Source organism: Aulonocara stuartgranti (genome assembly GCF_965226115.1).
Source record: "Aulonocara stuartgranti genome assembly, chromosome: 15".
In the NCBI taxonomy this organism is placed as follows: Eukaryota; Metazoa; Chordata; class Actinopteri; order Cichliformes; family Cichlidae; genus Aulonocara; species Aulonocara stuartgranti.
In genome coordinates this window covers 2,470,732-2,494,740 of record NC_138951.1, presented here as the reverse complement: position 1 = coordinate 2,494,740, position 24,009 = coordinate 2,470,732, and the positions used below count along the sequence as shown (strand labels likewise).

At 41.3% G+C, this 24,009-nt stretch overlaps 1 protein-coding gene across 6 annotated transcripts in view; it reads right to left on the bottom strand.

Annotated features, from left to right (window-relative positions):
- Positions 1-1,353: 1,353 nt before the first annotated feature.
- The window catches only part of cep128 (centrosomal protein 128), a 79,002-nt gene continuing 56,346 nt past the window's right edge, over positions 1,354-24,009 (bottom strand). For all 6 annotated transcript variants that reach the window (XM_082506234.1, XM_082506235.1, XM_082506233.1 and 3 more), the window contains 8 exons: positions 18,320-18,379; positions 16,188-16,380; positions 10,619-10,668; positions 9,152-9,175; positions 6,888-6,965; positions 5,205-5,318; positions 3,077-3,185; positions 1,354-2,385 (listed from right to left, as the gene is read on the bottom strand). In XM_082506234.1, coding sequence (XP_082362360.1) covers positions 2,312-2,385; positions 3,077-3,185; positions 5,205-5,318; positions 6,888-6,965; positions 9,152-9,175; positions 10,619-10,668; positions 16,188-16,380; positions 18,320-18,379 — 702 coding nt within the window. In that variant the 3' untranslated portion in view covers positions 1,354-2,311. The remainder of the gene's footprint in view (positions 2,386-3,076; positions 3,186-5,204; positions 5,319-6,887; positions 6,966-9,151; positions 9,176-10,618; positions 10,669-16,187; positions 16,381-18,319; positions 18,380-24,009) is intronic.

Here is a 24,009-nt window from a genome sequence, read left to right as displayed (position 1 = left end):
AAGTGGGTACATCAATAGACTACAGTGCTTTCCTTCTTAAGTTTGACGTCTTCTGTTAAGTCCTTCTTATCCACAGTCTTATTCATACTACACTGTATGATAAGATAAGATAAGATAAGATAAGATAAGATAAGATAAGATAGAACTTTATTAATCCCTCGGGTGGGTTCCTCTGGGAAATTCGACTTCCAAAAAGCACAGCAACGACCGAAGTTACAGTTACAGAATTGTTATATATATATATATATATATATATATATATATATATATATATATATATACACACACACACACACACACACACACACATATATAAATACAGAGACAATATAAATAAAATATACGAAGGGGATAAATAGAATAAATAGGAATAAAAAATAAAAATACAAGTGAATTGCACATTTCAAGTATTGAGTCTATTGCACTGTTGACTATTTACAAAAGTATTGCACAAGGTATTGTACAGTGAGGTGAAGAGGCACTACAGCTTAGTTGTTCCCCCCTCCTTTGTCCTCCTGTTTCCCCTCCAGAGAGGAGTCAAACAGTCTGATGGCGTGTGGGACAAAGGAGTTTTTAAGCCTGTCACTGAACAGACTCTTCTGATTGTTTATGGCCGTGTGCAGAGGATGCCCAGCATTGTCCATAATGTCCAGCAGTTTCTTTAATGTCCTTTTCTCTGCCACTGTCACCAGAGTGTCCAGCTTCATGCCGACCACAGAGCCAGCCCTCCTGATCAGTTTCTCCAGCCTGGATGAGTCCTTCTTTGCTGTGCTGCTCCCCCAGCACACCACAGCATAGAAAAGTACTCCAGCAACCACCGACTGGTAAAACATCCTCAGGAGCTTCCTGCAGATGTTAAAAGACCTCAGCCTCCTGAGGAAGTACAGTCGGCTTTGGGCTTTTTTATACAGGTGCTCTGTGTTGCATGACCAGTCCAGTTTATTGTCCACCCACAGCCCGAGGTACTTGTACTTGTTGACCACCTCCACCTCCTCCCCCTCTATCTGAACCGGCAGTGGACCTTCTCTGGACCTCCCGAAGTCCACAACCAGTTCCTTAGTCTTTGAGGTGTTGAGTTGCAGGTGATTAATGTTAAATGTTTACTCTGATCATTTCAAACTTTTTTTGCATTTCTCATAAAGTTACAGCCATCACAGCAACAGAAAACAAACACACGTTAATAGCATGTTTTATTAAGGCTGAGAGGAATAAATGACATAATACAGGCAGATAATGGCAGAAGTGTGACAGGCCGATAAAACATGTCTTTTGTATTTGCAATTTTTTATTAAATCAGTAGTGATGAAAAAAAAAGTAACAGTATTTAATGTATTTACTTATATACGGAGGAATCTTTGACCTTTGCATCAGTTTGAGCTTCCCTGCTCTGCCAGAATCCAGTGACATCTGGTTTTATGCTGTACACAACCAACCCGTGCAAACACAGAATGTCCAAACAAAGATTATGTAAACATTTTTTAATATTCACGCACCGGGGACTGTATTTCTGCCTTAACAGCCGAGCAGTAAATTAAAAGGACGTTCCTCTCGTGTGTGGCTTTAGGTTGTCCCTCTGAAGGATTTCAGCTGAAAGCAAAAGATACCGCTGGGAGTAGCTGGAGTCTCTCAGCTGCTGCAAAGCAAACACTTCAGTCTGAAATGAAGGGGACATCAAGTGTGCATAGAAAACTAGACATTTAGCTCCATGCAGATTTATTCACAGTGCATACACTTCCTTCATATTTCATGACAAAATAACCATCTAACTGTGCTCATTTCCTTCTTTCTTACAAATATAAATACTGCAGTATACAAAACATAGAGTTTCTCATTCATCAAGAGTTGGATGGAAACGCACACACAAAAACATTTGTCACATTGCGCTAGTTTTAAAAAACTGCATATTGTTCAGAAGGCACCACGAGTTCATTTATGGAGTTTGTCTTTTAGCAGAAACACATGATGATAAGAGCAGAACAGACATTTAACCACATCTAGAACAAGACAAGAACGTGGAACAGTGAAACCGTTTTGCTTTGAAATACATTCATGATTATAAATAACAGTTAAACTCTTTACAGCGTGCAGATATTTAGCTCATGTTTTAAAGTGTTTCTTAAAGTTCTGCTTTAATAAAACGTCACAGTCTCGGTCCCGAGCACATTCGCCGACTGCCTGGCTGAGGTAGTCGTGGAGGATTAGCGTCGAGTGCAAGGCCTCTCACTACGTTTCGCTCCGGATGAGCACCAGCAGGTAGAGTCGGTGTGTGTGTGTGTTTGTAGAGATGGATAAAGGTTTGCTAAAGGTTGAACTAATCTGCGAGAGGTTTGGCCCCGTCGACTCTGGAGTCGTCCAGGTCTGAAGTGGTCAAGTGTTTGAGAGGCGCTGTGGCAGAGGAGAGAAGAAAGGATACACAGTTACAGTCCTGCTTCATTTACTAACCAATCACAGCGCGACATTTGTGAACAAGACATTTCTCACTAACAAGGCGCATAAAATATGATTTGCACTACCTGCTACAGCCGAGGAAGTCGCAACTATGTGTGGGAATTACTCTGTATATTAACACCAGTGTTAAACAGCCACGAACATGTTTTGGCCTCCATAAATCTCGGAGGTAAAATGGACACAAAGCCACAGAAAGTACGCTCCTCTCGCGCTGAGCCAAATATTTGTAAGCGGCTTAGGAAAGTGCTACAAGTGATTTTGGCTGGGAGCCACTGGCAGTGATACAGGCAGACTCATTTCCAGAGCACTGATGGAAAGTTTCAGCGCCGGCTGCCATGTTTACACACTAAATGAAAGCGAGACTGTGCCCTGAATGTAACATGGTGAAATTTGGGTTATTGGTGAGCGTTATACTGAAATGAATGCAGATCAGAAACACCGAAACATCCTTTTCACTACAGTCTGGATGCAGTTATTTAGAAAAATAAGAATACTTTGACAATAATTTTACTCCAAAATACCGCCGTACTGTATATTTTCAAATGATCAGCAATACAGAGATGCAGGAAATACACGACTCCCATCAAAGCATAGAACAGAAAGGCTGTCAGAGCTGCTCCGTACTCACACAGTGTGTCAGATCTCAGCGAGCTGCTAAGGAACGTGCTGGAGCCTTTGATAGTGGAAGAAAGAGCAGCCAGTTTGAGGCTCCTGGAAGTGGCATCCAACTTCTCGTGCTGGAAGAGGAGGACATGGTAACGAGAATGTAGGCTACACACCAGATTTACAAAAAACAACCAAACACACACAACAGCTCTTTGGGTGGAAGGAGAAAGAAACCTTCAAGAGATTTATAGTCGTAGTGAGCCTGAGGATGGCATCGGTGCATACACTCTGCTGTCAGGTTATGATACAGCTGGATAAAGATAATCTAATGCAGCCGTCCTGCTATAAATCCAGCCTCCGTGAAGGAGATAAACTCCAGTTTTTATTGAAACTGTCTTAGAAAGATGTCGAATCAGCTGTATGGTTGTTTTGGAGGCTACGGTCTGTGCTGCCGATGCATTTCTATTACTTTATTCAGCCCTTTACATCACTGAGCCTCAGACGGCAGTTTGCTGATCTGCAGTGTTCGTGATGTGAAGATGCAAAAAGCCGGTGAACTGAACGAACGGACAATCCATCAAGAAGCTGGTGAGACATTATGAGTGTGCTTAATTTAACAATAATGTAAAATTTCCTTTACGCCATGCAATGATCAACATGGACAGTGAAGTGTGCTGTGCAGGATTCTTAGATTATGCACGCCAGGCCATTTTATTATAGCTAAAATAAACCATCTGAATGAGTCTGGGCTCACGGAAGGGAACAAGGCAGACAAATGCACCACGCTAAAGGAAAGGGGCTGCTGTCTGGGTCCCCAAAATACCTGTATGCATATCAAAAATGCTCGACAAAATGATTTACATAAGCAATCTCAGTCTTTCCAGTAAGTATACGCCAAAAAGTCATAACATTAAAACCTGGCCACCTACTTGATCACTCCTGCAGACAACAGAGACCACCCCACCTGCACCGCCTCAAGGCACTGACGCACAGAGGGCTTCCCTCCATCATTTTGCAAAAAGAAAAACTGCTCAGAAACAGCTCGAGTAATACAAATCAGAGTCTTGGGCATACCAGCATCTACTGGAACAAACCTGATCCACAAAACATCCCAGCCCGAAAGATCCACTGCCAACGTCCCAGTGCCAGACACCACAAATGTCAGAGGCTGTTTAGGAGGCAGGAGGAAAGCAGGTGTTTTTAATATTGTGGCTGAATGCTGTGTACCTGTGCTGCCACACTTGCAAGTTTACAGGTCTCCAAAAACGCTGGTGTGCAGTTTGAAAAAATCCCTTAATATTCTGTGGTTCTTTTGCAAGGTCCACAAAGGTGCAGCGGCTGCTTAAAGTATGACACGGAGCGCTTGTTGTCTTTTATCCTCAGGATATGGATCACTAACTTTCCAGATGTCCTACGAGGCCAGAGCAGCGGCGGACCAAAGAGATAATCTGAGCAGAAAAGTCCGAGAGCCTCAGCTAAACGTGATGTGGAAGCTGTTTGTAAGCACTGCTGCCTCTGTTTAAGATGGAAGTCTTATAAAGACATTCATCCATCCTTTTTCCTTAAACAAACCCCGAGTGGGCAGCAGCTATTAAGCTAATGCAATCGCCACTTATCACTCAACGCAGGAGTCATTTGGCAAACCAATGGGGTAATCTGGCAGATTAAAGCCATTTAAAAAGTGACTGTATGGCTGTTTAGGGGAGGCTGTAAACTGCTGATGGCAATCAGCTGTCAACGACGATGTCTTGATGACTCCCTCGGCTGCTTTATAACAGAGAGGATGACAGTAGCAATTAACAGTGAGTGGCAAATTCAAGTTGGGGTTTTGTTTTTGTCTTTTGGGGGGGGGTACATTAGTGGCACCCCCAGAGCCTGTCCCGCTCTGTCCATCCATGCTATGTTACCACTGTGCGAATTTATTCATTTATTCAAACGAGCTGCAAATGAGGTGCAGTGCACACACCGGCATCTGTGTGGGTGAGCCAGACTCATAACCAACTCTCAAAGTCAGGCTATCCTTATCGAAACAGCTGCTGTTTGAACAAAGCACCGCAATTAGTGACTGAAATAGAAAAAGTGTAGGTTGTTGTTCTAAAGTATCGTCTCTTGCTAGGCATCAAGGTACTGCAACCGTGGGTCTAACATACTCTGTACTCTTGGATCCTGCGTTTGGACTCATCCAGCTGGTGCTGCAGGTCCCAGACGATCTCTTTGTATTTGGCGTGGCGCTCCTCTACCATCTCCCTCTGCTGCTGTGAGTCCTGAACACACAAGACAGAAGCTGTGTCATCAGATTGTGCGACTATTTCTAAACAGGCAGAAAAGAAAAGAATCTAAACAATCTTAAACAGTTTTTCTTTTTGGGTTAATTAGTCAGAGAACAACTGAATAAATAGTAGTGGTGTCAAAGTGCACAAGCTAATCTTTTGAATTCACGAGTGCTTCCTATAACAGTAAATTGGAGCCTGGCAGTCCATTACACTCACACACAAGTGTTGCAGGACTCAGCAAACTACACAATACCTGGATGTGACAGCACTACACATAGGTGGGCGTGATTGTGAAACAAGACAAATATTTCGTTATTTGAGGTTTAGTTAGAGCTCTGGACTTATCAAATAGATTTACACTGACTACTGATCAGCAATGAGAATAACAGAAAGAATTTAACATGTAGATTACCTCCCTATCAATAATAAAAGCCCAAATAAGCAAAATCAATAAACTAACCATTAATTATTTAGCTAAAATCTAGTATAACGCACATTGGCATTGGTGTGCATGGAGTCAACATGACATAACGGGCTGTGTGTCTGCCAGGTTAGACTGAGTCACTCACACAGATGCAGTTAAGCTGTTGTTATGCTGCTGAGTGAAGCAACCTGCTGAGGCTCAATTCTTCATTTACTTACTGAAGTCTTTTTCTGCTCTCTGCTCTCAGCACAGTCTGACCTGAAACCAACGGCTCCGTTGGGCTGACTCACAGTTTGGTGCTCGTTTTAGCTTCACATGGATGTGATCCTGCTCTTTGTACTGGTTTTAATTTATTTTTACACTATTAAAGTGTTTCTTAAAAATTTAGTTAGCTTCATTTGTTTGAGACATTGTTCTGGACATCACATCACCACTGCCCCAATTGGTTCCTTTGGCAGTCCTGGTCTTTGCTTGTTTTGTGCATTAGCAAACAGATTAGCAACAGCTAAGCTTATCTTCGACAGCTGAGCAAAGGAATAAAATACTTTGAGGCCTCTGACAATAAACTTAGCAGTGATGATTCTGCTGAGTCATGCTGCTTCATGATGCGGAGCTTTAACCATGGAAGATGCAATTAGTCACATCTGCCCGGTGCTGAGCCTCCTCCAGCTGTTTCAATGCTTCACTGTATGTGTCAGGAACTTGAGACTGACAAAGGACTAAGAGGACCTTCGCTGATAAACATCTGTCATTATATTGAAAATGATGATCAGGCCATTTAGGTTAGTGCTAGAGTTTGACAATAGGGAGATGCAGACAGAACTTTTTCATGTGATTTTGTGGCATTTTGACTGTCTTGCTGCAGCAGCTTAGTGAGGGAATCCTCCTTATGTTACGATGATTGAAAGTTTAACTGGCTCTTGTGTTTTGTCCATTACGTTTGCCTGCTAATCAGTTGTGCAGTGGTAAAGTTAGTAAAGCATTAATTCCATAGTTTTGCAATTAATAATCCATAATTATAGGATTTAATCCTCTTATATGTGACTCAGAGCTAATTGTGCAGTTACTCGGTTAATTTTTGCGCGTTCATTAACAGTCAAATAAAATAAGTAATCTAGATTATATGTGATCCCCACCTCCAAATCTCTGAAGTTCTCCATAAGAAGCTGTTTTTCTGGAATAGACTCCAAGTGATCCAGGGCTACTCTTGTATTCTTAAAAAAAAGAAAACACACACACACACACACACACACACACACACACACACACGAATATTTAACAAATGTAAATGGAAGATACTGAAAACTGTCAGAACTGAAAACAGCATCTGTGTTTTTAACATCATAATTACAAGTTATCCAAGTGATCCCGACGCAGATGTCAGTAAATCCAATAACACAACGAGGAACCCCAAAAATCATAAACACGTAGACACACATGCTACAAAACCAAAACAACACGTGGAGATTTAATGATTAATAATATTGGGGCCACTTCCCAATTCCATTAATTGCCTCTCCTTTTCCCTCGCCACGTTTTCCTCGTTCGTCAGCACTTCCCACTTACAGCCAACAAAAAAGATCAAAGAACAACAGCGAGGAAGGAAAAGTCGATGAAATAAGAGTGAAATGAGACGTCGCTCCGAGTCGAGGTTCATCTTAAACGATAATCACCGATGAAGGTTGCGCAGCTGGATGTTCGTGGGTTTAACTGCTCTGCAGAGTCGACTGACGCCTTTGTATTTGCACACATAATGGATGTACTGGCTAAACAACAAGGGTCCGTGGCTGATACTGTTAGCAGCACATTTATGTATTATTTATACCCTCCCACATGACAGTACTGAATGTGGAGTAGCAGACACTGCATACAAAATTAACCTGAATTCTGACTGTGCACACATCAGTCCAAAGTTGTTTTGTAAATGCATTTATGATCCAGATACCAGATCCATAATGGACTTCAAAATAAAAGTTTCAACACATTTCAAGGTGAAAGCACGAGCAAAAATATGATGTTTTTCTGTACTTGACCACATACGCCCCAAAAAGAGCCGACACGTGGCAGACAGCATCAAAAAAAGCCAATAATCTATCTACATCCTGAACAGTGTGTGACGCCTAAATCTCTGCACAACGTGTGGAGCTGAGCTGTGCCATATTGTGCCCATTCTACATGAAACGATGCTTTCTAACAATTTATTGGCAACAAAAACAAAAGCACAGTGGCATTAAAAATATATGAGAGTTCAGAGTATGAAGGTGAAGGTATGAAATCAAATGTCCCTCCATGGCACACAGCGTTTCCTCTGCCTTTGGTGCGTATGTAACCAGCTACAAACTTAAGACACCATCAGTTGAAAGGGAGACGTCCTTCCTGGGCACCGTACTCAAATATGGTGGAGGAACGTGATGGCATCCACAAACTGCAACCCCTCTGTGTTTTTAATAGATTCATTATAAGTTTCTGAGATGAAATCAGTTTGTTAGAAGATTAATTACACACAATTTTATGGATATTTATGAGTACAGTAACCTTCTTTTTCCTGTAAAAGAACCTCAAAAAGTTACTGACTGTACCTTTAAACAGACATGATGTCATACTGCTTGGTCAATTCAAAAGCTAATTGAGGACTTGTTACAACACACTCAGCACCATCTTTAATTAAGTACTACTCTAGCTGCACGCCCTTCTATTCATCTCTTCACTGTACCTTCAATAGCCTTTTGTTCACATTCAGATGGAGCATTTAAGCATCAAAAGAGCTGGCTGTTACAAGGCGTCACACTGATTGCTACGCTGAATGGCACGCTGACATACAAGTAAGATTTACTTGATGGTCCCCATTTCCCAGGCTGGTGACAGATGGGTCGATGTGTCCTGCCACTTTGTGATTGCAGTAAGCAAAAATGATGTTGGCGGTCCGGCTATTTCTTCCTTCTTTCTTGTAACAGCTAATTGAAGCCTGAAGTAGACAAGCATGCTGCATAATAGTGATGGATGGACAGCGTGGCTTGGGTGGCTTCGTTTATTTATTTTTTTAAAGAGAGTAATAAGCGATTGGGTCAATACACTCTTTCAGTGGTGCTAATTAATTTCTGGCTGACACGTAATAGCTTATTAGAGATGTTAGTGGTAGACGTTAACCGTTCGGATGGTGAGGTCGATGCTGCATTGTCAGTGCAGCCTGGTTCTTAACCTCATCAGAAAGAGTGATGATGATTAACAGAGCTCTGAGCCTTGACTAAAGAAATCATTTTCTGTGTTAGCCTCTATGGGCTGCTGGGCAAACACAGCCTTAGGTGAACCTGCCTACACGGCTGAGCCAAATACAGCTGAAAACCTGGGAAAAAATAATAATAAAAATAACAGAAAAATGATGTAAAACATCACATCTTACCAGCTCCAGATCCAAAACACGGTCCTAAAGAAAACACAAACACAGTAACATTACTGAACTGTAGCACTGGTCTTTAAATGCATATAAATGCAGACAGTGAGTCCGGGGAACGGCTCAAAATGGTGGCTGAGCAGAGAGAAACCACGTGTTTGTGTTAGCGTGTGTAGGAGGAACAAATTGACAAAAGAGAGAAATAGTGTGCTCCAACAAACGGGTAACAAGGGAATGAAATGCAGGGGCTAGCGAGAGTCTGTAGCACACAACAGACTTCTTATCACACACACCGACACACTCGCACAAAGACAAACCGCTCTCGCCGCTCATCCAGCTCCTGACTGATGTTCCCTCTCTAACGATGCATAAGTGATGCTATGCCTCTTATCTGCCACTCAAACGCACACCTGCTCTTCCCTCCAACCGACTGCTTCTCCCCCGTGCCTGTAATGTGTTGATGGTTTCTAACAGGGGGACTTTTTTCCGCCTCAGCCCACCCCCATCTTCTTTTTTTTAAACTCTACGTCCTTCACACCGTCTTTTCTTTTTACATCTCTGTCTCCTCATCCTTCATAATTAAAAGCTCGGTGGTGTCTAAAACAGTGCACAAGCTCTGGCAGGTGCCATTATGCAGCCACAGATGAGCCCGCAGACTCCGTGCACAGTCACACAGAGCTAGACGGTCTCTTCTCAGACGGTTCGCTGCCTGTGTGTGTGCATGTGTTTCTTGCTGTTTAATAGTGAATAAAGGACCAGTCCACTTGAGACTAGGTGGGTTGGTGTCCTGCCAAGTGTAGCTGCTGCAGTATTGAAAGACAGAAACAAGGCCTCGAGTGGCTTTTAAACTCCGAGCCATCTTGTCCGCAGTAATTAGCTTCTTGTCCAAGCTCGGCAGCAAGGAGTCTGTCAGGCCTACAGCTGTGAAGTAATGTTTGTAACACACCCTCAGAGAGCTCAGATGACCAAAACCCAGACATACAGCACTGTGCAAAAATCTTGAGTCTCCAATTAATTTCTTTATATTTAGCTTCCAAGGAGCCATACTTTATTTTAAAATTGTTTTTATCTATTTTTAATTAAGACTTCTTAAGCAATAGTTTGTAATGGCTTCATTTTCCAGCATGACAATGATCCCCAGACACACTGCCTATTCAGTAAAAGCATATCGTAATAGCAAAACACTGTGTTCCTGAAGACGACTTAAATAAATGATAAGCGAGTTCAGGCTGTGCTGAAGAATAAAGATGGTCACACCAAAATACTGACCGACTTTCAAGCATGTAGAATCGTACAAACTCGGTTTGTCTTATTGCTGCATTTCCATGTATGTTTGCATATGTTCCAATGGGTCTCTGCACCTATTCCACATTTTCCCTGTAAAGTTAAGAGAAATGATGGGTGGCTCAAGACTTCTGCACAGCACTTTGCCAACTTAAACACAAACTAACCATATTATATATATTTTACACTAACCTGAAGGCTTCTCATTTCGTCCTCTTTCTTGCGACTTCTCTCCAGCAGCTCTGGAATGACATCAGTGTGTAAGAAGAGATGGTGCAGTTGATGGAGCGAGTTGTCAGATGTCACAGTAATATCTGTGGTCCATATGAGCTGTGTAAGGCCAGGCCAAATAATACTAGCTTCTATTGTGATGCCTGGTCCACCTGTGCAGGTGCTGGATGTTTTTAATATCTGAAACCAATACAGCTTCTTGATGAAACAACTATTACTAATTGCATCATTTTGCAGTTTAAGTGTAACAGGATGCTGTTGTCATTCACGAGCTGCTCACTTACTATATTTTGCCTTTTGACTGTTGTTTCAAACACAAGCCTGCTTGGGGTTTTAGTTAATAATAAAAAATATCATTTCTTTTTTAAATGGAGAAGTGATTTCCTGACATTTAACCTCCAAGAACACAAGAAAAGATGATTTGTTTTATACTGATTACATTCTGGCCATGTGATGAACCCTAATCCAAACACAGCTCGGTGCTGTGCAGTGCTGATGGATTATTTTTACCCCGACAGGTAAATGAGGGACAAACTGCTTATGTCGCTCATCTTGATTCTGAAGACTGACAAAACAAAAGCTGTATTTTCTAAAAGGTATGTAGCATAAGTGTAAGTAGCATAGAACATCATAGCAACAGTGAAACATGGTGGTGGTAGTGTGATGCTCTGGGGCTGCTTTGCAGCTTCAGGACCTGGATGATTTGCTGTAATCGATGGAAACATGAATTCTGCTCACCACCAGAAAATCCAGGTAGTTTTAATGCCCTAAAGATTGATTGGATTATTCAGCAGGACAATAATCCACAAGTGGAGCACACTAGTCAAAGTCTGGACTTCATTCTGATGGGGATGCCGTTCATTCTGGGAAACCCTCCAATGTGGCTGAATTCAAACTATTCTGCTAAGGAGAGCGGACTAAATTCCTCCACAGTGATCTCAAAGACTCATTGCCACTTATCGCGAGTTAACCAGTTATTAGGTTTATGGGGCGATTACATTTTCACACAGATCCAGCTTGGTCTGAATAGCTTCCCCTGACACTAGAACTGCCATTATACCCTAACTCATAAGAAGCACCAGGAGGGCTAATTTTGACTCCATCCTACCACAGCACTAATGGCAAATAAATCATTTCTTGAAGAAGTTCAGTTACTAATTTCCTTCTAATTATTGAAATTTAAGATTGAAATTAAATTTAAGATTCAACAAAACGAGTATTAAAATAACATTTTGAGGGTTTTCATTAGTTTTATAAATGATTTTGATAATTTCATTACAGATTATAAAGTTAAACAGGGCAAAACAATTAACTAATAAGTGATAATAAGTATACAGAATAACTAGCAAATAATTGAAGTATTACAGAGAAAGAACATTATGAAGAGTTAAGTTTATTCTGGATGTAGCGCAGCTACACGTTTTGTAGCTGAGCTACAATAAACACTGTGACAACGACTGAACAGCTGATTGCCTCCTTTTTAAATCTGACCTCACAGTTACCCACAAAAATGTAAGAAACATATTTTTTATTAATTACCGTAATTGTCGGGCTATAAGCCGCTACTTTTTGCACAAGCTTTGAACCCTGCGGCTTTTAGTCAGGTGCGGCTTTTCTATAGATTGTCCATGATTTTTGTCATATCGTAAGACGATTTGTTTTGTTTGTTCCGCTGTTGTACGGCACTACGTTGCCTGGCGGAAGGATCGGGGTTCAAGAGTGGTATGTTGGTCACATGTCCATCCGCCAGGCAACGTAGTGCCGTACGAAGTAGCGCGAAAAACAAACTTCAAAGTAGCGCTACGCGTTCAGCTGGATGATGAGCGGCGATAAACTTGCGAAAAGCAAGTTGTGCTCAACTCCACCGGTGGATTCTGACAGCGTGGAAAAGTGTGAAAACATCCACGATCACCAACGGATTTCGAAGGGCTGGACTGTTGCATGATGAAGAGGAGGACACCGCCACGGCCCTTCAGAGGGTGTTCGACTCCGACACTGACAATGAGGATTATCTTTGGTTTTGAAAGTGACAACGAAGGAAAGAAGCGGAGAGTGGATGACGAAGCCATCCTGAGCCTGTTCGTTTCCGACACTGGAGAAGAGGACTTTGGTGGTTTTAGTGCGCAGGAAGAAGAGAAAGATGGTGGTGAATGACTGACTTTTCTTCTTGTTAAAGCCGTGTCACTGCACCTGAGCCTAAAAGGTAGTCTGAATCTATTTTTCTGGTGTGCTGTAGGTCATTGTTATGTACTACATTTGTTACTCATTTATGAAGCACAGCACATGTGCAAATATGTACCCATAACTTGATTTTCAAAATATTAATAAAAGGGGTGTGTCTCCAAACAGCCATCTCTTTCCTGACAATTCGCTTTGTGCATATTCTCTTACATATGATAAGTCAATATTGAAACACCTGCGGCTTTTGGTCAGGTGCGGCTAATGTATGTACAAAACAGGATTTTCCCCTGATTTTAGCTTGTGCGGCTAATATTCAGGTGCGCTTTGTAGTCCGGGAAATACGGTACTGTAAAAGTAGAAGAGTCAAAGTTTATCATCTAGTTCACGTCTGCCTCTGATCACCAAACCTGCGACCACACCCCGCGACCTCGTCACCTCGATCAGCTGCTCTGATCTGGATTTATTTATTTTATTTATATTTAGCCACTGTAGTTACATATTTATGAATCACATCCAGATAATTTTGGAAGCCTTAAAGTTTAAAAAATGTGTGTAAACCATTGTGATGTTAGGTAGGGCTGCTCGATTATGGCAAAAATGATAATCACGATTATTTTCACTGAAATTGAGATCACGATTATTTGACGATATTTATTTAACCCTTTAAGACCTACTATAGAACCAAGTCCACCAGAGCTTATATTATTTTTTTACATGCTGTAGTGCCATTTGTGGGAGCATTTCAATTTGCTATGCAACTGTTATAGCCCATATTTTAATAATATGTCTGCATTAAGTCCATAGTAATTACATAAATTGCAAAAAAGTGCAATAAACTACAAAAAAAATTGAAAATCGCTTTTGTTTTGTTTACATATATTTCTACTTGGAGAAATTTAAGAGGTTTATCCCTCAAAACTTTAAATACAATAAAGTTGCAAAAAATAGTTTACAACAACAGGAAATTTATTTTGAGTGTCTTCATAGTTTTATTTTGGAGATACAGCAATTTTTATATACTGCAGGAAAAACAAAAAACAATCCTATGATGCAAATTTGCAAAGAAAACAGCAGGTGCATCATTTTACTGTGGGAAGTGTTACGAACAGCTGATAGGAACGGCAAAGCGTGTTTCTGGAGTATTATGTTTTTGTTCCTGCAAGCGCTTTTTATGCAATTTTTGCAAAGCTTTATGTGGAACGAAACCGTGACCGAGGACAAGCTGATGGCATCAGATGTAAGTACAACTCCTCCGGTTTCATATGCAAAACAAATTATTGCGCTAGCTTACACGGTTCAGGTTCTACAGGGATTTAAAAATAGTTACGCAAAACGGAGCGTGCTGCTCTGACCGGCTTTAAAGGGTTAACAATGACTTTAAAAAAATAATATAAAATAGTGTGCAACACCACTGAAGTTTTTTTTTAAACTCTCTTTTCAACCAACGGCAGTCACTCTCCTCTCCAAATAACTTCTGCTTAGCTTTCCGAGCTTCCCTCGGGTCCTCTTAATCAGCGGTCTCCAACCTTTTTTGCGCCACGGACGGTTTATGCCCGACAATATTTTCACGGACCGGCCTTTAAGGTGTCGCGGATAAATTAGGGAGGGGCTAATAATCGGCTCAGTCATTTTTAATAATCGTTGAAAGCCCAGATCGTAATCGTGATTAAAATTCGATTAATTGAGCAGCCCTAATGTTAGGTAATTGGTAATTTCACAGCAGCGTCTTTGGTTGTTCTAAGTTCATATTTTTTTTACCCCCACACACCCCAAATTTCAGTACTTTACCAATAAGCCCATTTTAGGAAAAGCCATGAAATATGAGATTCTGTGGTTTTAATTTAACAGAATTACACAGTTTTTAATGCCATGCGGTCAAAATCATCGTATTTACTCGACTTCTCTTTACTAATCTAAAAACTGGTTTGATGATCTGAAACATGTAACTGTGACAGACGCTACGTTTTCACAGCTCAGTGTCTCCGCTGACCGACACGTCCAGCCCGTCTCAGCTGCAGGAGGAGCTGTAATACTAGAACAGCTGTTTCCACACATACACTGCAGACCTGTTTTTAAGGGAAAGGGCCAACAGGGAGCACTGCACAAGTGATGAAAGGTCTTAGGAAAAATACACAAACCGCAACCGCAATCTGACACAAATCCTGTACACCACACAATGTCTCCGCTGAGTGCTGGCAATAATGGCTAATGTGTTGAGATAAAAACAAGCAGCTCTCAGAGCTCACGAGAATACAGCTCCCCCTTTGAGAATATTCATTAATTAGTATTTACCATAATGCATGGTTGAGGATATAGTTGCAAAATGCACCATGTAATTATAGCCGTTACTGAGAAGAAGAGTTTATAGCAGAGGTTATAAAATCCACACCTTCAATACTCAGATACTGCTGCTGTGACAAAAGATTACTCTTAGCTCTAACTACTAAAGAGACCACATCACTGCTCCTGCCTGCAGTGCAGACTCAAACTGCTGATCCAGAGACGGGAGGAGCTGATTCCAAAGGTGATCGAAATGATCTTGCGCGTGTATCATTAACTGAATTGTCCAATCACTTTACTCGAAAGAAAAGAAAAATGTAAACAGATAGCTAGCTCTGTTTCCATCTCCTTGACCATAGCCAGCTATCCAGCTGTCTCCAGTCCCCCTGTGTCTTTTAGATCTCTGGTAATGGAACACAAATTAGGTTCATTTCCCCGTATTGTTCAGACGAAGCGCTGAAAACAAGCTTCTCTTCCTCTGCCAGTTACAGCTCATTAAGAGAAATTCAGTCAAAAATGGGGCTCACATTGGGAAAAACAAGTCATCTTTCCACGCGAGGCTCAAAGTTCACAAACCATTAAGATTCTTTCTCAAACATCTGCAACTACAAACAGTCAGACCCATCGTAACAAACAAAAAACAATGATTCAGGCACACACACAGTCATTTTCACCAGCATCCATTACAGCAAAACACAACAAACAGTGAGCAACAAAAACACTTCTGTCACACGCCTGCACTGAATGACTTTCTTAATGATGGTGTGATTACATGTAAATGTGAGAGGATGAAAACGGGAGATTGGAGTCTGACAGCTGTGTTAATCAAAAGGAACCATTAGAGAGAGAGGAGACTTTCATGGAGAGCTGGCTGTGATAAGTACAACTTCTCACCCTCGTGAATGCTGAGAGCATGGAGAACTAAAGGACTTCTCATCCTGTGCACTCTAACAGCTGCTAGCTGCCTTTACAGGCAGAATGACTGTGATTTGTGTCGCCTGATGCTGTGCAGGGGCATCCCGAGTGTGAGTGAAATCAACATGAAGGCGTTTCTCCAATTAGATTCTACCTTTCTTTTCAGTGCTGAGAGAGTGCATCAGCTTCTCCTGTTGGTCCAGGCGCTGCAGGAGAGCTCTCTGCTCTGAGTCGCGGCTTTGCCTGAGGGCCTTCAACTGATCCTTGGTCTGCTGATGTTGCCTCCTCAGGCGCTGTTCTCTAGTGTCGCGCTCACGCACCTCCTCACACAGCCAGCGCAGCTTGGTCTGGTTGGTTTAATAAATACAAACATTGTTGTAGTTAGTCTGAAAACTGTGGAGGGGATCAGGCCAGCCAGCCTCAGGCCCCACCATGACACACTACATTTAATACACAAGTTGGAACATGACAAGGGATTTTCTGGGTTTTCTAACATAGAATCCTGCACGCCAATCAATGCAAAGGACACTGAGCAGGAGTTTAATTAAGAGGACAAAACTTCCTGATCCTTATTTTCCCTGTGCAGCCAAATCATTTCAACTTAATTTTTCATTACTTTCAAAGGCGTTTTCCTGTCTAAGCTGCCAGTTTACAGCTCAAATCTCAACATTATTATTTTTTCATTTTTGTCTTTTAGCTGAATCCAGACCCAGGTTGTAAAGTCACGTCAGAAAAAAAACCAAACCACACAAAATGAGCACAGCAGTGTAAATTTACTGTTTCCTACAACAGGCTTCCACAGCAGAGCCAAATGACTGGTTCAATTGTTATTCCAACTGTGCACTGTAAGCCTGTAAATCATACCTACATTATACTACCATAAAAACTCTTAACAAGGGAGCTAATTACCTCCCTTGTTCTCCAGCGTTTTACTCTTGTAAATGCACATTACTCTGAGAGAATTTCTGACAGGAGATACATTACAGTGATAAACACTACAAATTGTGCAAACACATTTTAACACGGTATCATGCATCACAGCCACAGCTTTAATTACACATTTCTTTTGAAAGTTTACAACAATAAACGGGGATTGATTTGTCTCGGAGAAAGGCAGGTGGCAGCTAAAAGGGCAGAGGACGACAGCGAGCATCTCCTCTGTCGCATGAGCCCCGCGAGAACATCATGGAAACTGATAACTGATATAAAAGCACCGATGATAACAAGATATGGCTGCACGTCTGTGAGAAGTTTAATTTACAGCTATCGTTGGGGAACCTGGTAAATCTCAACTCTTATCTGACTTTCATTGACATTCGAATGACACTGACATTTATTACAAACTCTAAGCACACATTGGTGCACAGCAAAATAGTTCAACAATGAAGCGTCATAGTTTTCTGAGAAGTTTTTACCACAGTAAATGTTTGCACAAATATATCTCCACATCTATGGTGGAGGGCTTTCCTGGCATGAAGACATTTTTGGCATCGCTTAAAGCAGTTTTATCCAGACATGAAAGACTTCGTGCAGTTTTGGTAATTGAGGTTTTAACTACTCAACCATTGTTGTTCAGAACTCTTAGCAACTTATTAAGAAAATGCACACGTTTCTGTCAAATGAGGTAAAGCCAGATAACTAGAGGCTGCCTCTGACTGCATGCTGCTCACACTTTCCATCTTGCTCATATTTCATGTTGTTTAGCATGTTGGGGACAAACTGAGGAAACAGTCACTAAAGCACAGGAGTCTCTTTATAAAAAAAACCTTAAAAAAACTGGACAAAAAAGTCTGGCGAGACGTCATTTAATGAGTCTGAAAAATATGAAATCATTTTCCGAGATGTGTTTGGTATTAAAGATCTTAAACGGTCTGGCAGCTCCTCCACCGCCTCATTTTTTAAACTTTCGCACAGCAGAATCTGTCAAATCTACAAGGTTATCTTCAACTTAAGACTGCGCTGTACGTTTTCATCCCTCTGCTTTCTTTTTCATTAAGAACTGCAGCTCTATCACCAGCTTTAAAAACTCACAGAATATGAACACTGATGTCTATTTTCTCATAGGTGTGCGGACGCTTTGTTTGTTTTGTAATTTACGTTTATGATCTTCGCCATGTAACCTGGCAAAGAACTGCAGATGCAAATTAGTTTTAAGCCAACTCTGGCAAACCCTTATGTTAATATTGTATATAATCCCTTGTTAAAACAAAAATCTTCACTATGTCTTGACTGTATTATTTGTGTGTGTAAGAATGGTTCTCTCCAGGGACAAAAGCTGAATCAAACCTTAGTCTCAGCCAGCCAGCGGTGCGAGTCCTTCACCAGTTCAGGTCTCTGAGAAATTGCCTGTTAGAAAATTACAAAAACAAGCAAATAAATACAAAAGCAAACTTTCCTGTTGCTGTTACGTGTATATGCTGTAGGACAAGGCGAAGTTAAGTTGGATAGACAGCAAGTGAATCGAAATGCAGATGGACAAACAAGAGGACAGGAACCAGATCGAACAGCCTCCTGTCAAAACTCTTAACTTTAGTGAAGAGGGGCCTCTGCCAACTTAAATTGGCGTGCGCATGTTAAACAGCTATGACACAACACACACACACACACACACACACACACAGTTAGTGCGTGTCATAAAAACGAGCTCAGGGAGTATGTTCCAATCTTTCCCAGACAAGCTTGTCAGCATCAGCAATACAAACTGACTGCCTGCCAAGTCCTAATGACTGCTGACACACACACACGCACGCACGCACACACGCACGCACGCACGCACACACTCTTAAGGCAAAAAGATAGACACAGATAAACGCAGTCACATAACTAGACGACACTCAGTTGAGAGCACACCTCTGCCAAGTGCTATGCAGCTGCTGAAATGTGCCAGCTGCACATGTGGAGTTGTCAGCAAAGATTAATAATCCCTCTCATGCTTCTTTATCTCTTTGTTACACATGAGGTGGTGAATTCATGTGCATGCTAATTAGATTTGGCTGTGCTGAGCCACATTTAAGTTTCTGCATTTCTATGTATAGAATATGATCGATATGTCTTTAATAGCCACTGGGGTTGCATTTCAAACACAGCGATATGTTTCACAATGCATAACCCCCCCCCCCCCCCCCCCCCTTTTTTTTTGTTAGCTACTGGTGTTGTTAGCATGGAGAGTAAGCTCGCATAAAGGAAGAATAACACACTCATGACAGAGAACCAAAAGATGATGTGGTCATGTGACACAATTCTTAACCTCGTGGCCGCTTTAGGTTCACGCCAAATTCAACTTTGCTTTTTCTTATTTGGCTGTTAATGGGGGATTTGTCTCTCCTGTCTCTGCTGATGGTTAATCGGGAGCAAAAACAAGGTTAGTACTTAAGCACAGTGGTGCTTGAAGATAAAAGATAACATCAGTATTCTAGTACGGTTATAAACACTGCAGCATGTTTACAGTGTTCGACATCTTTGGTTAGCCTTTCATCCTTTGCTATTTAGCATTAAATACAACATAAAACAGAGTCCGATGCTGCAGGTTATAAAAGTCATAAAAGTAAAGCTTAAAAAAAGCCAAATAGATGAAGAGCTCACTGAGGCTAACACAGTCCATTAAGGTATTACCAGCTCGACATCAGTATCGGCCAACATTTATCACTTGTGTTTCATCAATATTGCGCTGCTGCTACTTTCTTCACAGATAGTGTTAAGTTGTTGTTGTTTTTAAGGAATTACAATTCCTTTGTTTCCTTGGAAACAAATAGCAACAAAAAACAAAAACTAATAAAACAAAACAACTGTTATTTTTAATTTCTACATTTCAAAGTCTGTACATTCCACAATTCATCCTAAGACAATCATTCACAAAACTGTATTAAAATCCCTGCACCAGCTGCAGCCTTTAGCCTGCACTAAGAGTAACTTTACATGCATTTTTACCTCTGCTAAGGATGTTTCTGGCAGCATTTGTGTGCACGTCATCTGTTTATAAACACAATCGCTCAAAACGTTTTGAATGAATCCTAATAAAACTTTGTAGCCAAATATACTATAGGATGATATTAGAACAAGTTAAAGTTAATCATGTTGAAATACCTTTTACTCCTACATAATGTTTGAGTCATCATTTCTCAACAGCTGCCATTGCTACCTTTATTACTGCAGACTCACAGACTTCTTAGTAGTAAAAGCATTTTAAAAACAGAAGAAAACAAAATGAATATACACATAATACAATAATATTCCCTTAAAAATAAGCACTGTCTATAGAATGAGCTGCCTCCCAGAGTGTTTGTTGTTTGTTTCCCCGGAAAAAAAATGGCTGTCCTCTCCTTCCTCTGATTGGCTGGCCCATACAAACAGAGGGTCTCACAGCAAGGGGGTGGGGCTTCTGTGCTTATAGCCCGAGCCGGTGCTTGAGATGACCATATTAATTACTAACAGCCCCCCACACACACACAGACAGTGAAAATAGGGAAATGCATTCTGTCAATAAGTGCCCATTCATTTAAAACAGGAACTATAGTTTTAGATTATGATCACAAGCTTTTTAGGCTCCAATGGCCGTGAAAGCTGCAGTACCACGTTTTGGAAAACTGGGGTTTTCCCTTCATCCAAAACAGAAAAGCCGTCCTGTGCCTTCTGATGGCACAAAAACATTTCTTTAGACGTTTCATGACTGGTAGAGTGATAACACACTCCAATGGATTTTATAAAGGTAAAAACAAAAAAAGCCAAAAAACAAAACAAAACCCCACCCCACCCCACTCTCCTTGACAAACCTTTTCAAATAGCTTTTTGAGCGTGTTTATAGAGACTTACCCACCCACCCTGCTAACAACGTGAAACCATACCCCCTCCTGCCACCTACCGAGGAAAAAAAAGAAAGCCAGCAGATATAACAAACATGAATTCACATGGACGAACTCACACACAGCAATGAACAAAGTAGACAAAAGCAGAACCCTTTTTCAAGTACACCCTTGTGGCAAGGTGTTTACACATGATCAACAGACATGGAAAACACACAGCAGGAGTTTTTGGACCCTTTCTGTCCTGCGCCTTGGCGAGCAACGTCGTCACCGCGCAGGTGTCAGGCAGCGTTTTCAAGCTGCCACTCAAAACCAGATACAAACAAAAACGCATCTCCCAAGTTGTTGCCACGGCAGCTCAAAGTACGGCAACAGAGCACCGCTGTGCAGAGGTCCCCGTCTCAGGGAGCGTACAGCCATACACCAGAGCATGTGACTGTGTGGGAGGATAAAACATGCCTCTGTGCTTCTCGCTCACGCTCTCTTTACTTTTTTCAAAAACATCAAAGGCCACACGGCAGAGTAGCAGACAAAAAGGAGGTGAAACTGTTGAAAAACTGAACAAGTAGGCTGGGAGTTGAAAGTGCTGTGAAAGGCCTGAAGTGAAAGAAACACCACTATTCCTCACAGCAGCACAGCAGCGGATTCCAAGCATCTGCCACCGCTAATTTAAATGTGTGACTACCCGGTTTACATCTCTCTCACAACGGCGAATAAATGTGTGGCTGTGCGTCTTTGGTTACAGTGTGTTTGCTGCGCCTCCCACTGTGACGACGGAAAAGCTGGGAAGAATTTCGAGAAGCAAAAAGGCAGAGACGTTAAGACCAACAGCAAATGGAGAGGACACAGAGAGATGTTTTCATAGAGATTACCAGCATTACTCTTCATTAAACAGTTTATGAAAAGACGAGGAGAGAAGATGGAAGGGAGAGAAAAAAATAACGACAGATGTCTCGAGTTGGATTTAAACACAGATCTTTGATGCAGCTCAGCCCAAAACAGAAGAGTGGGAGCATAAAATAAACCACAATTGAAAGACAAGACACACAGGGGTTTATTATAAAAGGAGATGACTCACAAGGTTAGCGTTTAAGGAAAAGAACCAAAATGACTGTGTTGCCATGCTGTGGTAAATTATGAGACTAAAGAGAAGAAGAAAAAATGATGCCTATGTGGAAGTGCCAAAAAGACGCAGTTCTGGTGGCCACAGAGACAATCCCACAGACGTCCAACTAGCAATCAGAGACATGTTTACAGACGGGGCCTTTATGCACACAGGTCACAAGGATACCAGCTCAGGTCTCAGTTACTGGCTTGACTTTGACAGGCGTGCCACATGTTTGCCATCATCTGTCACCTCAAACAGTTCAAGTCGCTGAACTGGAGCTCTCAGGCATGTTGGTGGTGCTGGTGCCTTTTTCAATTGGTTTTAATGGAATTATCTAACAACAAACATGACGTGTCATCCAAGGAATTCTTTCCTGCAGTCCTGGTGAGTGAAACTGAAATATTATATTTGTCTGTTACTTCAGCGGCCCCCCAACAGTTTTTGCGCTACGAACCGACAATATTTTCATGGACCGGCCTTTAAGGTGTCGCGGATAAACACAACAGAATAAAACTAGTACCGGTACCAAAAAAGAGAAGATTTATTCATAACACACGGGAAAAGACCCAGGGAAACCAAGTTAACGATAAAAACGGTTAAAAAATAACGATAAAAACCGATAAAACCGTTGAATACCATGAATTTCACACCCGAGCCTCAACTCTCGCAGCCCTTAAACCTTTTGGCTACAACCTGTTAACGTTTACAGTTGAAACCTTTTGTGAGGTCTCACTGACCATAACCGTAACCTGTCCACTAAATTCTTGTTAGTTGATTAATGTGTCCAAAGCACCATGAAGAGGTGAATGAGACATTTTGCATAAAGCTGCTTTCAGTGCTCAAATACAGTAGAAAAGCCATATATGAGTCATTTTGGCATAAAAATATCACCTGACTCGTCTTACAATTAAAGTTGTATTCAGCAAAGTTTGTTTTTTCTTGGACTTTAAATATCTTTACACCACATTCAAACTTCCTGCTTCTTAGTGCTTTTAAAATCAAGGAAGGAAGGAGGGTATCATAAGGTAGCTGAAACTTAATCCACCCTTTAACCGTTAATGATCCCCCCATTAGCCCGATCGCTATAAATTGACTTCTTTCGGCATCATGGATTACAGAGGAGGAAAGGTGTTGGCTCGCATGTTTGACTGCAGCACTGCAGGACCAGCTGGAGAAATCTATAAGAGCAGATAAGAGCAGCCAGGGTTCATTAGCCTGGAGCAGCAGAGGAAAACTAGCTTTAAGCGAAGTGGGTGGTGGGGGTGGGGTGGGGGGTTAAAGAATACACTCAGTAGGTAGTGTGGAGGCTTTACAGTCTAATAAGCAGATTTATAAGTGCATGGTTATGTACAGGTGGGTGATAAATAAATAGATCAAATAAGATATGGGGTATGGAACGTGGATGCTTCAGTCTGTTAAAAGGCAATGACACAGTTCACTTTTATATTCATTTTCCTCAAGACTTCATTCAAAGATGCTCACATTTACACAATGAGCCACAACACTCACTACTACTATTTTTCTCCCCATTTTCATTTCCTGTCTCACTGTGCAGAACCTCTTCTCAGCTCCTTTACTTTGTCAGACTACAGTCGTAGTTGTTATTAATGAGCCTTGTCAACCTGACCTGTCACAGACGTTACGCTAAATATTTGCTTTAGAAACGTTTCCATCTGAAATAGATGGGACATTGTAGAAAAACATGAAAGACATGCAAACTTGATCTTTTGCACTTTCTGTGACGTTAAAGAAAGTCTGAGCTTGATTTTCATGTTTTTTTTTCATGTGTGTCTGTTCATCATGGATTTTTGGACATAAGGACAGAGGCCATAGAACAGATGAGTCATAACGAGTATTTCCTTTGGACTTTCTGTCTCTGGTAACACACACATGCAACATTTATATAAGCACAACAACACACACACACACACAAGCTTATCAGGTAAAACTTGTAACCAACTGTAAAATACTTTCCAAGGTTCTCAAAATAGTTGTTATTCTTGCCACTGGCAAATAAACAGAAGACACAGCCTTATGCAAAATCACAATACAAGAACAGGTCTCTTCAG